This window comes from Cebus imitator, unplaced genomic scaffold (genome assembly GCF_001604975.1).
Source record: "Cebus imitator isolate Cc_AM_T3 unplaced genomic scaffold, Cebus_imitator-1.0 Scaffold36, whole genome shotgun sequence".
Lineage (NCBI taxonomy): Eukaryota > Metazoa > Chordata > Mammalia > Primates > Cebidae > Cebus > Cebus imitator.
In genome coordinates, this window is record NW_016107351.1 from 9,644,188 (window position 1) to 9,657,420 (window position 13,233).

A 13,233-nucleotide genomic window follows, 5' to 3' on the forward strand; every position below is an offset into this window, starting at 1 on the left:
AGGTACTTTATTGCATATGTATTCAACCGCCTTTTTATATTAAGTTCATATTTATAATAATAACGTACGCTAATTTTAAGTTTGCTGACTTTAATATAATTACAAATTTCCAATAAGCAATACAGTGTTAAATTATCAAATTTCCTTTATCATCAAAAATATATCTCTATACCTAGGTTTTCCAATGATAAAATGATAAAAATTCTCTAGATCCTTGTATGCGTAATAAAATATATAAATACTATACTAATCCCTTAGCATCTTGGAAATATTTGTCATTCCATTTTGAGTATATTATAATGAGATTTAAATTAACCAATGATGTAAGTACATTGTGCCTAGAGAGTAACTTGGTTAAAAAAAATATCAAAGAACCAACTAGGCATACATATAGAGGAAAACAAATAAATAGGTAGATTTTTCCATTGTACTTATTTTAGTCAATATTAGCTAACTTATATGAAAGGGTTTCACGTAGGAACTGACGAACATTTTCTATAAAGTGCTAGACAGTAAGTATTTTAGGTTGTGTGGGTCACACGGCCTCCCTGACACCTACTCATTCTTTAGTGGCATTAAGTATGAAAGCAGCTGTAGACAATATGTAAACAAATAGGCATGTCTGTGTTTGAATAAATCTTTATTTACAGAAGTAGGCATGGAAAAAGATTTGGCTTCAAGGGCTATGGTTTGCCAATTCAGCTTAAGAAGCATTACAAGATTTTGGAGGAGAAACAGATATCCTTCTAGGTATAGCAATAAGGATCTGGGAAGACGTGTGTGGGTTACATGCCATATTATGCAAATTTACGTAAGGGAGTTGAGCATCTATGGATTTTGGTATATGCAGGTTCCTAGAACCCAATCTTTCATGGATACCAAACAATGACCACTATGAAAACATCTGCGTCTACATAGTGAAAAACAATTTTAAAAGAAGAAAATACTATAGTAATCAAGACAGTTTGGAATTGGGTAAAAGAAAGACATATGGACTAACAGGAAAAAAAATCTAAGACTGCAGAAGTTTACCCACATGTATATCATACATCAATTGAGTTTTGACAAGGTGTGAAAGAAATTCCATGGATGAGGAATAGACTTTTAAGCATAGAGCTCTGGAACAATTGTATCACCAAGGCTTCTTATTTTCCTTTCCTTCACTGCTAATTTTAAGATGGAGTCTGGAAATAAGGCTAATTAGACTAGATGGCATTTGTCAGTTGCGAAGTTAAAACTAAGTTCATTTGCTAAACAAATAAGATGGTTATGACATTCATGCTAAGAAATATTAGAAAAAAATTAAAATAATCACTGTGATGAAAATTTTAAGAAGCCAGTTCAAAATTAATTAGGATAGCCTAAAAGAATTAAGAGCCTAGTTAAGGAAATCCGTAAGATTTTTAGTGAAACAAGACATTATGAATTTTGACAAAATATAAGCTGGGAATTGACAAATGTAGAAACCTAATATATCAACATTTGCTCTTTCAAATCGTCTTTCCACCCTTGTTTATTGTACCCTGAAAACACTGGAGATCAGGTCAAAGGACTGGCTTCAGCCTCTAGCTACTGACCAGGTTTGGTTAATTAAGAAGCACCTGCAGAAGACTGGAAGCCAACAGGAAAGGGGTTGTCTGGTATCGTTTAGTCTCCTCCCTGTCTGTTCGCATTGGATTACTTATGTCTTACTTCCAAAGGCTACAGCTTCTGTAACCTAGAAGCTTTCATTTTTAAAGTTCTGGTCCTTCTCTTTCCTCTGTTTCTTTTTTTTTTAATTGCATTTTAGGTTTTGGGGTACATGTGAAGAACATGCAAAATTGTTGCATAGGAGCACACCTGGCAGTGTGATTTGCTGCCTTCCTCCCCATCACCTATATCTGGCATTTCTCCCCATGCTATCTCTCCCCAACTCCCCACCCGCCGCTGTCCCTCCCCTATTTCCCCCCAACAGACCCCAGTGTGTGGTGCTCCCCTCCCTGTGTCCATGTGTTCTCATTATTCAACACCCATCTATGAGTGAGAACATGCGGTGTTTGATTTTCTGTTCTTGCGTCAGTTTCCTGAGAATGATCGTGTCCTTTGTAGAGACATGGATGAACCTGGAAACCATCATCCTCTGTTTCTTTAGGCCCAAGGCTGGTAACTATGTTTTGCCATTACTGGTCTCTTCAGAACCATACTATCCTTAGATTTATTTAAACTGTGCCCACATTTTAGTAAATAATCGCTCTATTAAACTCTCCCCAAATACCCAATTAGAGTGTGTTTATTCACCGATGTGACCCTGATGAACATATTGGAGAATGCCAACAAATGCATTGCAAATGATGTATTATAATGACAAAATGATTGGGAAGGCAAGAAAAACTGGAAGGAGATTAGGAGATGTGGGCGAGGTCAAAATAATCAAAGAAAAGTGGCAATGGGAATGAAGGATTGGAAAAGTGAAAAGTAGCAGGATTATGTTCAAGAAGACCAAACTTAAAGTTCTATCTCCTGGTCATAAAGAATTAGTGTCCCGATTATTTCTAAGAGGTGGTTAGGAGGTAAATTATTTGCGATACATTTTAATTCTGCTACATTTACCAAGAACCTTATATATGAGAAAAGACATCTTAGGCATTGTCTATGGGTCATATCAGCTAAACCACACTCTATTAGCCTGTAAACATACAAGGAGAATACTACATTTCAACTTGCAATTAATTTATCATGTTAAGAAATTGTGTAGAGAAAATTATAGCATATTGAATATACCACCAAACAGAATGACTTGTTCTTTCATGTTACTGAATTTTCAGCCATAAATTACACACATAAAGCCTTTTAAAGGTTGAGGTAATATGTGAAGCAAAACCACACACCCATACATATACAAACATAGAAACAGTAAACATTTTTTTTATCAAAGGAAAATTAATTTCACTGCCACAAAGTAACACTTAAAAATTCCACAAGATAGAACATCTTTAAATAATGAAGAATTTTCTCTTTCTGATAAATGCAATTCTTTAAATTTTTTCCCTTTTTTACATCCTTGCCAATTTGATAGCAATTACAAGGAGAGAAGAGAATGGTGATTTCAAATGTGCTTTAAAGTAACAAATGTTATCTAAGAAAACTGGATTGTCATTAATATATGAAGACTCTGAATTCAAATTCACAGATGCTATTATCTCTTTCAATTTTTGTATAGTACTTTTGTTAAATAGAAGACATGGAATTAACTTATATTCTGAATCATGTAAAATGAAACACCACAATTTTAAATTTAACAATGATATAACATGCCATAGAGGATAGGAAATCTCAATAAAGTTCCAGTGATTTCATCTTTCCCATATTAAAAAATGCCAGAACTGAAGACAACGTTAAAAAGAGTATGTTACATTGTGTTCAACCTGACAAAGAAGCTATTTCAAGAAATGAGAATAAAAGTTATTTCTAAACTTTGAAAGATCTGTTGTAATGAATTGAACTAGTTCAGTTTCTGATTGCTTGCCAGCAGTATAGCTGTCTCCAACCTACTACTGTATTGATCTGGTAGCCTTTGTGACAGTGCATAAAGAATAACCATCTGTGTCAGGTACAACAGCAGGTGCCTTCTCCATTGAACTGACTGCTGCCCTGATTACGAGACTGTTTAGAGCACCTGGTGACCATGACAGACTCTTTCTTCTCTATAGAAAAGAAACTCATTTCTAAAAGTTTACTGAACAGAAACTAAGAAACTCACCAGAAATCATCAGCTGTTGAGGTGCCAGAATGGATTCCAGTGAAGACCAAGTAAGAGATCTAGTGAAGGGAAGATGACGGCTGGCAGTAGGAAATTCCTGATATTGCACACTAGGCTGAAGTTCCCATTTGGACCATTCTGAAGAATTCTTGATGTCTTTTTTAAGAGAGGTCATATAATTTGTAAAATCTGGCCAATCTGGCCTAGTTACAGACATGGAGGAAGTCTGTACTGAAAGTGCTGGAGTTGCTGAAACTGAGTAAAATGCAACATTGGTGGATACTTCTGAAAAATCAGGAAATGAGCCTGTCAATGGTGGAAGATTATTTTTGAGGTCATTTGCATGTATAATTTCTGAATATGTCTTTAAAGTGACATCTGGATGACTTTGTAAGTTTAACTCAAAATCCAGAGAACTATCACTTGGGTGAAGCTTGAACGGTGTATGAGATCCTTTACATTTTTCCATGTCCAATAAGCTATCTTGATTTAGTTCCTCAGTGGGTCCCGTAGTTATGCCATATTGTCTTACTCTCAATAGTTTTAAAATGTTTTCTGATACTGACAGTTGATCATAAGTTGGTTGTGAAGTCAAATCAGAATTCATCAAGTCTGAAGACATAGTTTGTGAAGGGACAATGGATAAACAAGTCATCTCCAAACATAAATTAACCTCCAAATTACTTGATAGGGTAATGGATTCTTCCAAAGATGAGGATAAAATTGTTCTTTTTGCACTCATCTTAGAAGGAAATAAAGATGGCACTTCTGTGAATGCCACTGATGGTGTTATTTCAGTAGCAGAAGAAAATGAATGCCCAGAAGTGATAGTTTGAGCTCCCATTAGTGCATACCAGCTGGCTAATATCGCTGAGTTCATCCAGAATGTCTCATAAAAGTGGGACTGTTTGCTATGCAAAACTTGATCTGAGAATTCATGAGAGGATTTTATTTCAGTCATAGAACATGTTGCACATATTTGGCTTAATTCTCTTAAAGAATCAGCAGCCTGTGATTTGATGTTTGTGAGTCTCTGGTTGCTTGAAGCTTCAGTAATAACCTGATATTCACTGGGAATGAAGGCTTTTGTACCAAATCGGTGCAGGGCTGATGAGTTTAAGATGGTTACCTGTTTAGATATAATTATCTTAGCAGGAAAAATGGCAGGCATCAAGGAGCTCAGCAATCTCCTGTGCTCTTTTCTTGAAATTAAAGAAACAGCTGAATATTCTTCAATATCCTCTTGAGCCCCCCTAGAGACAACTGGAGTTGCACTTATGGAGGCAGCTGTAAGCAGGAATCCACGGGAGAGTAATGAGTGCCTGTTTAACTTCATATCAGCCCCTGGAATACTTCTAATTACTGAAGTCATTGTGGTAGCAGATGAAGCAACAGTCTGATAGTTCTCAAATAATAAAGATTGTGTAGGAAAAATAAAATCTGTCATTAAGGAAGACATGATAAATGGGGTCCTTGCTCTCCTATCAGAGAGAAAGAAACCTAGTGTGGCTGCTGAAGTTAGAACAGGCATATTTGATACAGATGTTTTGCCCTGGTCAGTTTGTGCTGGGTCATGAATACCAAAATTTAGAAATCGGGAAGAGGAAACATCTGTGGAAGAAAGAAGACTATGTTTTGCTGAAAGCTCTCTAGTGACAATCAATTCTTCGAGTAAGTAGCTTTCCAAGGATGTGCTTGTTCTTAAAGTAGCCCAATCCGTAGTTGGGAGAATGTTATGCTTGACAACACCTGTCTGTTTTGGACCTACAAAAAGGAAAAGTGAAAAAAATTAGAAAAATGAATGAAAAATGAACATCTTTGGCTCTGGGCTAAGTCTTCAGCAAATTGTACAGCCACTTCACATCCATTATATGCAGACAAATATGGTCTGTAAATCATATTTCTAATAAAAGTTTATGAGGATGTTTAATGACTTCACAAATTGCATAAATGCAAAGATTCTTATTATTCACACTCCATGGGAGGGCTAACATCAGAACAAGAGACATTAAACATAATTCACATATTCCCAACTAAATGACTCTTTTGAAATAGAAAACATGAAAAATTACAATTCCTTGTCACTGACACAACCAATTAATATTTGACCTATCAGGTTAGAAACGTTTAAAATATTATTTTACCTTTTCAAGAGGCAAAATGTTCTTCTTTTTATTAGATAACACTCTATTTAAATTTAATTCTTTAAAAGAATAGAAATTACATAGACAAAAATTAGAAAAGATACCTTTCCATTTAGAATTTCCAATACCTCTCAAAGTTATTTTTTCTTAAACAAGAAATTTATTAAGAGCTATAATTTTTACTCTATCATACATGACACTGACTACATGAAGAGTAAATCTGAAATTTAATGTACAATGTACTCTTTATAATATGACATCACTTGATTTAGAAAGTTAAATAATAGGACATGTAAGAAACAGCTTCAAGCTGTTAAAATAATTCACAATAGGAAAATAAGCAAATATTCTTTTATCTGAGTGTTAGTCAAATAATTTGATAGGAATATTAAAATTACATTAATTACTCAGAGAATATTAAATAAAGACATTGAGGCAAGTAGCACAAGGAAGTGTGCTGGGATTGAGGTCCAATTGTCTATCAAAATTTACAAGCTAAACAGAAACTGTTAATTCACATTTTTTTACTGATCCAGAAATACTATTAGAAAACGGCATTGCTTAAAACAAAACATAAAATAGGACACACAACCAATAATGCTCAATTTTATACTTATAAAAAGAATGAATGAATCTTAGAAAAAAAGATTTAAATAACTCAGAAAATATGCTTTTACAACATAACTTTTTCAACCTCAAACTTCTTAATATCTTACTCACTTTTACTTACCTTGATCAACTGGGTAAGTGTCCATTATGGTCGATATTCTTATAGCCTTTACAGATGGAAAGCTACTGACCAAAGTCTCAGAAGGGGGAACTGTATACGTCTGTGTGAAAATGGCATCTGTTCTTTGAAAGATGGGAGGTAAACAGCTAATTCTCCTTATTTCATCATCACAAAGAAGCCCAATGGAGCAGGTCTGCAAATGACAATTATAGTAATGAAATTAAGCTCAGTTTCTTTGTTCCTGAGAGAAATTTTAAAGTTTGTTTTGAGATCCATTTGCATTTTCTTTGACACGCTGGACAGCTCAAATAAAATAGTTTACTTGAAAATTAAATCTCTACAGTAAATTTTACCCTTAGTTTGTTTTGAGATCTATTTGCATTTTCTTAGACACATTGGATAGCTCAAATAAAATAGTTTATTTGAAAATTAAATCTCTACAGTAAATTTTACCCTTACTTCAAAACTGACCCAATTCTTTTGAGATATGCACAGCTTAATGCCCAAATTTATTCTTAATTCCTTTAATATTAATTCAAAATACTATTTTACCGTTGTTTTTAGGATAGTTTCCAATGAGGAATTTGTACTGTATGGTAATTAATGTGGATATAAAAAGTTACCTTACAAATTTTAAAACTTTTCTGCTCTAAAAGTCATGTTTAGTTGGAAACTAATGTAAAATGCAGTGTCTACAACAGAAAATTGAAAACATATTCTTGTGATTTGTAAATCATTTTAATTTGTATTGGCTTACAGTAGGAATGATCTTTACATGTTTTAGTTTGACATAAATAGGCTATTTCTACCATATCCTGTAAAATAGCTTTCACATGAAGAATCTGTGAAAGAAAATTGTGATGCTGTGTAAATAAGTACAAGTGGACCAGAGAGATATTTTTATAAATGTAGAGTTAAAAGCTAGTAATACTATATGAATCATTTTTATTTGTAAGATAACAATATTTCAAAATGATTTTAAAATAAAAATACAAATACATGTCTATTTCCTAATACTAAAGACATACTTAATAGGCATCCCTGTTTTGGTGTTCTAAAATGTGTTCAATATTACATCTGATTTGCAGAATACTTAAGTCTTGTTTCAGATGTAGGTAGTGGTTTCACAGTTCCATATTCTGTAATCACTTTCAACTCACATCAAAAGGTTTGTATAAATGTCAGATGATTCCTGATGTTAGATAACTGCTTCTCTCAACAAAGAAAAGCCCATGACCGGATGGCTTTACTGCTCAAATTTACCATACTTTTAGAAAAGAACTAGCACCAATTCTTCTGAAGCTATTATAAAACATTGAAGAGAAGGAAATACTTCCTTACTCATTCTATGTGGCCAGCATTACCCTGACACTAAAACTAGATAAGAACATCTAAAAAGCCACAGGCAAGTATCACTGTTGAACCCAGTTGCAAAAGCTCTCCCCAAAACCTTAGCAAACTCAATACAACAACACATCAAAAGGTAATACACTATCAAGTGAGATTGATCCCAGGGATGCAAGGATGTCTCAATGTATGCAAATAAATAAATGTGATTTATCATTCATCAATGTCAAGGACAAAATCTATATAAATGTCTCAATAGATACAGAAACATATTTGATAAAATTGAACAACATTTCATAAAAACTCTCAACAAATTTGCAATAGAAGAAACATACCTTAACACAATGAAGGTCACAAATGATAAACCCACAACTGAAATCATACTAAACAGACCAAAGCAGAAAGTCTTTCTTCTACGAACAGTAAAAAGACAGGATGCCCACTTTCACTGCTATTATTTTCTATTGTCCTGGAAGTGCCAACAAGAGCAATTAGGAACAAGAAAGAAGTAAAGGAAATTTAAATTAGAAAAGAGGAATTCCAATTGACTCTCCTTGCAGAAGACATAATCTTATATATAAAAAAAACCCTAAAAACTCCACCACAAAAGTTCTTAGAGCTAATGAATAAATTCAGTGAAATTGTCAAATAAAAAAATCAACATACAAAAATTGGCAGTGTTTCCATACATCAATAATGAATTGGCTGAAAAAGAAAATAAAAAAGCAATCCCAGTCACAATAGGCATACAAAACAAATACATATGAAGAAATTTAATCAAGAAGGTGAAAGGGCTCTACAAGGAAAACCACAAAACACTGATGGAAGACATCGAAGAGGACAGAAATAAAGGGAAAGATATTCCACACTTATGGATCAGAAGAATCAGTCTTGTTAAAATGACCATATTAAGCCATCCATACTGCTATAAAGAAATACTTGATACTCAGTAATTCATAAAGAAAAGTGGTTTAATTGGCTCTCAGTTCTGCAAGCTTTAGAGGAAGAATGGTGTTGGCACCTGCTTGTCTTCTAAGGCAGGCCCAGAAAATTTACAGTCATAGCAGAAGATGAAGAGGAAGTAGGCACATTGCATGACAAAAGCAGGAGCAATAGAGATAGAGGAAGAGAGAGAGACTGAGCTGGGGAGGAGATGGGTAGAAGACACACACTTTTAAATAACCAGATCTCATAGGAACTCACCAACTATTGTGACAACAGCAGAAAGGGATGAGGGATCCACCCCCATGATCCAAACTCCTCCCACCAAGCCACACCTCCAGTATTGGGAATTGTAATTTAACATCAGATTTGGGCAGGGACAAATATTCAAACTATATGAATGACCATGCTACTCAAAGCGATCTACAGATTCAAAGAAATCTGTATCAAAATACCAATGTTATTTTTCACAGAGATAGGGAAAAAAATCCTAAAATTCGTATGGAATCACAAAAGATTCTCAATAGTTAAAGCAATCCTAAGCAAAATGAACAAAGCTGAAAGCATCAGACTCTCTGACTTTAAATTATACTATGAAGCTATAGTAACTTAAAACAGCATGGTATTGGTACAAAAACAGACACACAGACCAATGGAACAGAATAAAAAAGAAAGAGATATGTCCACATATTTACAGCTAGCTGATTTTTGACAGAGACACCAGACATTAGAGAAAGAAGCTTCTCTTCAATAAATAGTTCTGAGATGCAGGGCGTGGTGGCTCACACCTGTAATCCCAGCTTTGGGAGGCTGAGGCAGGCAGATCTCTTGAGGTCAGGAGACAGAGACCATCCTGGCTAACATGCTGAAACCCCATCTCTACTAAAAATACAAAAAAAAAAAAAAAAATTAGCCGGGCGTAGTGGCATGTGCCTGTAATCCCAGCTCCTCAGGAGGCTGAGGCAAGAGAATTGCAAGAATCAGGGAGGAGGTGGTTGTAGTGAGCTGGGATCGCACTACTACACTTCAGCCTGGGCAACACAGCCAAACTCAGTCTCAAAAATAAGTAAATAAGTAAATAAAAATAAATAGTTCTGAGAAAACTTGATATTCATATAAAGAAGAATAAAACTAGACTCCCATCTCTCACCATCTACAAAAACCAACTCAAAATGTATTAAGGACTTAAGCACAGGACCCCAAACAATAAAACTACTAGAAGACAACACAGGGCAAATGCCTCAGGATACTGGTATAGGCAAATATTTTTATGGGTATGACCTCAAAAGTACAAGCACCAAAACCAAAAATAGACAAATGGAACTGAGTTAAACTAAGGAGCTTCAGCACAGAAAAGGAAACAATCAACAGAATGAACAGATAACCCAGAGAATCAGAGAAAATATTTTCACACAATGCATCCAACAGCAAGCTAATATTCAGAATTTTACAAGGAACTCAATCAAACAACTCAACAATAAAAATTACAACCCTATCAAAAAAAGTGGACAAAGGGCATGAATAGGCATTTTTTCAAAAGAAGACATACAAATGGCGAACAGACATATGAAAAAGTGCTCAATGTCACTAATTACCAGAGAAACGCCAATTAAAACCACAATGAGATACCACATTATATCAGTTAGAATGGCTATTATTAAAAAGGCAAAAAATAAAAGATATTGGCAAGGATGCAGAGAAAAGGGAACCCTTAAGCGTTTTTGGTAGGAAAGTAAACTAGGACAATGTCTATGGAAAACAGTATGGAGATTTCTCAAAGAACTAAAAATACAACTACCATTCAATCCAGCATTCCCACTACTGGGTATACCTCCAAAGGAAAAATATTATTGTATTAAAAAGTTACATGTTTATAACAGCACCATTCACAATAGCAAAGATGGGGAATCAGCCTAAATGTCTATCAGTGAAGACAGGGTCAAGAAAACTGCGGTATATATACACAATGAAATACTATTCAGCCACATAAAAAGAATTAAGTCAGGTGTTTTGCAGCAACGTGGATGGAACTGGAGGTCATTATCCAAACTGAAACAACCCAGACTCAGAAAGGGAAACACCCACAGGTTCTCAGTTACAAGTGGGAGCTGAATAATGTGTACACATGGATAGAGTGTAGAAAAATAAACACTGGAGACTTAGAAGGGCAGCAGAGGACAATGGAGGTAGATAATGAGAAACTACTTATGGGTACAATGTATGTTATTGGAGTGATGGATACACTAAAATCCCAGACTTCATTACTATACCATAAACCATGTAATAAAATTGCTTTTGTAACCATTAATTTGATACAGATTTTTTAAAACCAAAATGAGAAAATTTTAATGTTCACAACAAAAAAAGATATCTTCAATATTATGCTAATACCCTGATTTGATCCTTACACAATGTATACATACATTGAACTATTACTCTGTATTTCATAAATATGTACAACTACACCTCAACTAAAAATAAAAGAACAAAAGAACAATAAAATGTTTATGTATAAAAACCTAAATATTAAATGGAAAAATATCTATAGCAAAAACAAAGGATCCATAGGATCCATAACCCTAACGAATAAATAACGCATGTAAATTAAGAAAAAAGAACTGTAAAAGGAGACGTTAGAAATGAATAGAAGAAACAGCAAGAAAAATAATGGAATATGATTCCACACCTTAAAGACTCAGTGATTTTTTTTTTCTTTTCTCCACTCTAAGATAAGAAACAAGCCCTGCAAAGACTTTACAGATTAATAGAAATGTACATAAAACTAGGGTAGAGATCAGAATGCCAACATACCAGCTTGCCATAAAATGTAGCTGTTATACAGTTCATAAATACTTTCATGGCCCTGGTCAGCAGTTTTCTCCCAAATCACAATCAGAATCCATATTAATTACCTTGAAAAGTTCCCATCACAGAATCAGGGAACTATCAAAGTCCTCATGATCAACAACCTGCTCTCTGTGTCAGCATAGATATACAAGAACAGGTTTCCTCGATGGGCACTATATATCAGAACATGTAGAATTAGGCAATTCAAACATTTAATGACATAAGATTAAGATATTACCATAAGAATGATCTCATTAATAGGTCTGGAATATTTGCTCCTTGTGTAAAGCTATCTATCCTTATGCAAGTTTATACTGGTATTGCCAACATTTTCTCTATGATTCTCATATGCTCTCTAATAATGTGGACTACTAAATCATTGGGTATATTACCACATTCATTATTCCAGGTTACACTTAAGTTCAGCAGACAGGAGGCCATACTTTCTCATTCTTATATTGCATGCCTAGGCTCACATTCATTGTGTTTTGTTCTTGGAGTTTAACTCCCAAAGGCAAACTTATTTTCTCCATTTTGAACTTGAAAGCAAATGTCTGTTTATGTTCTCTAAGTACTAGAAATTAATAACTTGTATCATGTATTAAATGGTCCTTCAAGTAGATCATAACTATTTGACCTTCTTTCTTTCTCTTATCTATCCAATATATTAATGCATTCATAAGAAGACCAGCTACTGTGAAGAAGGTCATTGGTAGCCTGATGAGGGTAGCATTGCATCTGTAAATTACTTTGGGCAGTATGGGCATTTTCATGATACTGCTTCTTCCTAACCATGAGCAAGGAATGTTTCTACATCTGTTTGTGTCCTCTCTTATTTCATTGAGCAGTAATGACCTTCTTCAGAGAACTGGAAAATACCGCCTTAAACTTCATATGGAACCAAAAGAGAGCCCACATAACCAAGTCAATTCTAAGCAAAAAGAACAAAGCTGGAGGCATCACTACCAGACTTCAAACTATACTACAAGGCTATAGTAATCAAAATTTGGTTCCAGTACAGCATGGTACTAGAACCAAAACAGAGATATAGACCAATGGAACAAAACAGAGGCCTCGGAGGCAATGCCACACATCTACAACCATCTGATCTTTGCAAACTTGACAAAAACCAAGCAATGGGGAAAGGATTCCCTGTTCAATAAATGGTGTTGGGAAAACTGGCTAGCCATGTACAGAAAGCAGAAACTGGACCCCTTCCTGACACCTTACACTAAAATTAACTACAGATGTATTAAAGGCTTAAACATAAGACCTAACCCATAAAAACCCTAGAAGAAAATCTAGGCAAAACCATTCAGGACATAGGCATAGTCAAGGACTTCATGACTAAAACAACAAAAGCATTGGCAACAAAAACCAAAATAGACAAATGGGATCTAATTAAACTCCAGAGCTTCTGCACAGCAAAAGAAACAGTCATTAGAGTGAATCGACAATCAACAGAATGGGAAAAAATTTTTGCA

The 13,233-nt window shown here is 34.6% G+C and overlaps 1 protein-coding gene across 1 annotated transcript in view; it reads right to left on the reverse strand.

Moving 5' to 3' along the window:
• Positions 1–13,233, reverse strand: part of LOC108301579 (eyes shut homolog) — a 1,388,593-nt gene that overhangs the window by 841,085 nt on the left and 534,275 nt on the right. The window contains exons 14-15 of the mRNA XM_017524691.2: positions 6,614–6,806; positions 3,740–5,503 (exon numbers count right to left, since the gene is read on the reverse strand). Of these exons, the coding sequence (XP_017380180.2) occupies positions 3,740–5,503; positions 6,614–6,806 (1,957 nt within the window). The remainder of the gene's footprint in view (positions 1–3,739; positions 5,504–6,613; positions 6,807–13,233) is intronic.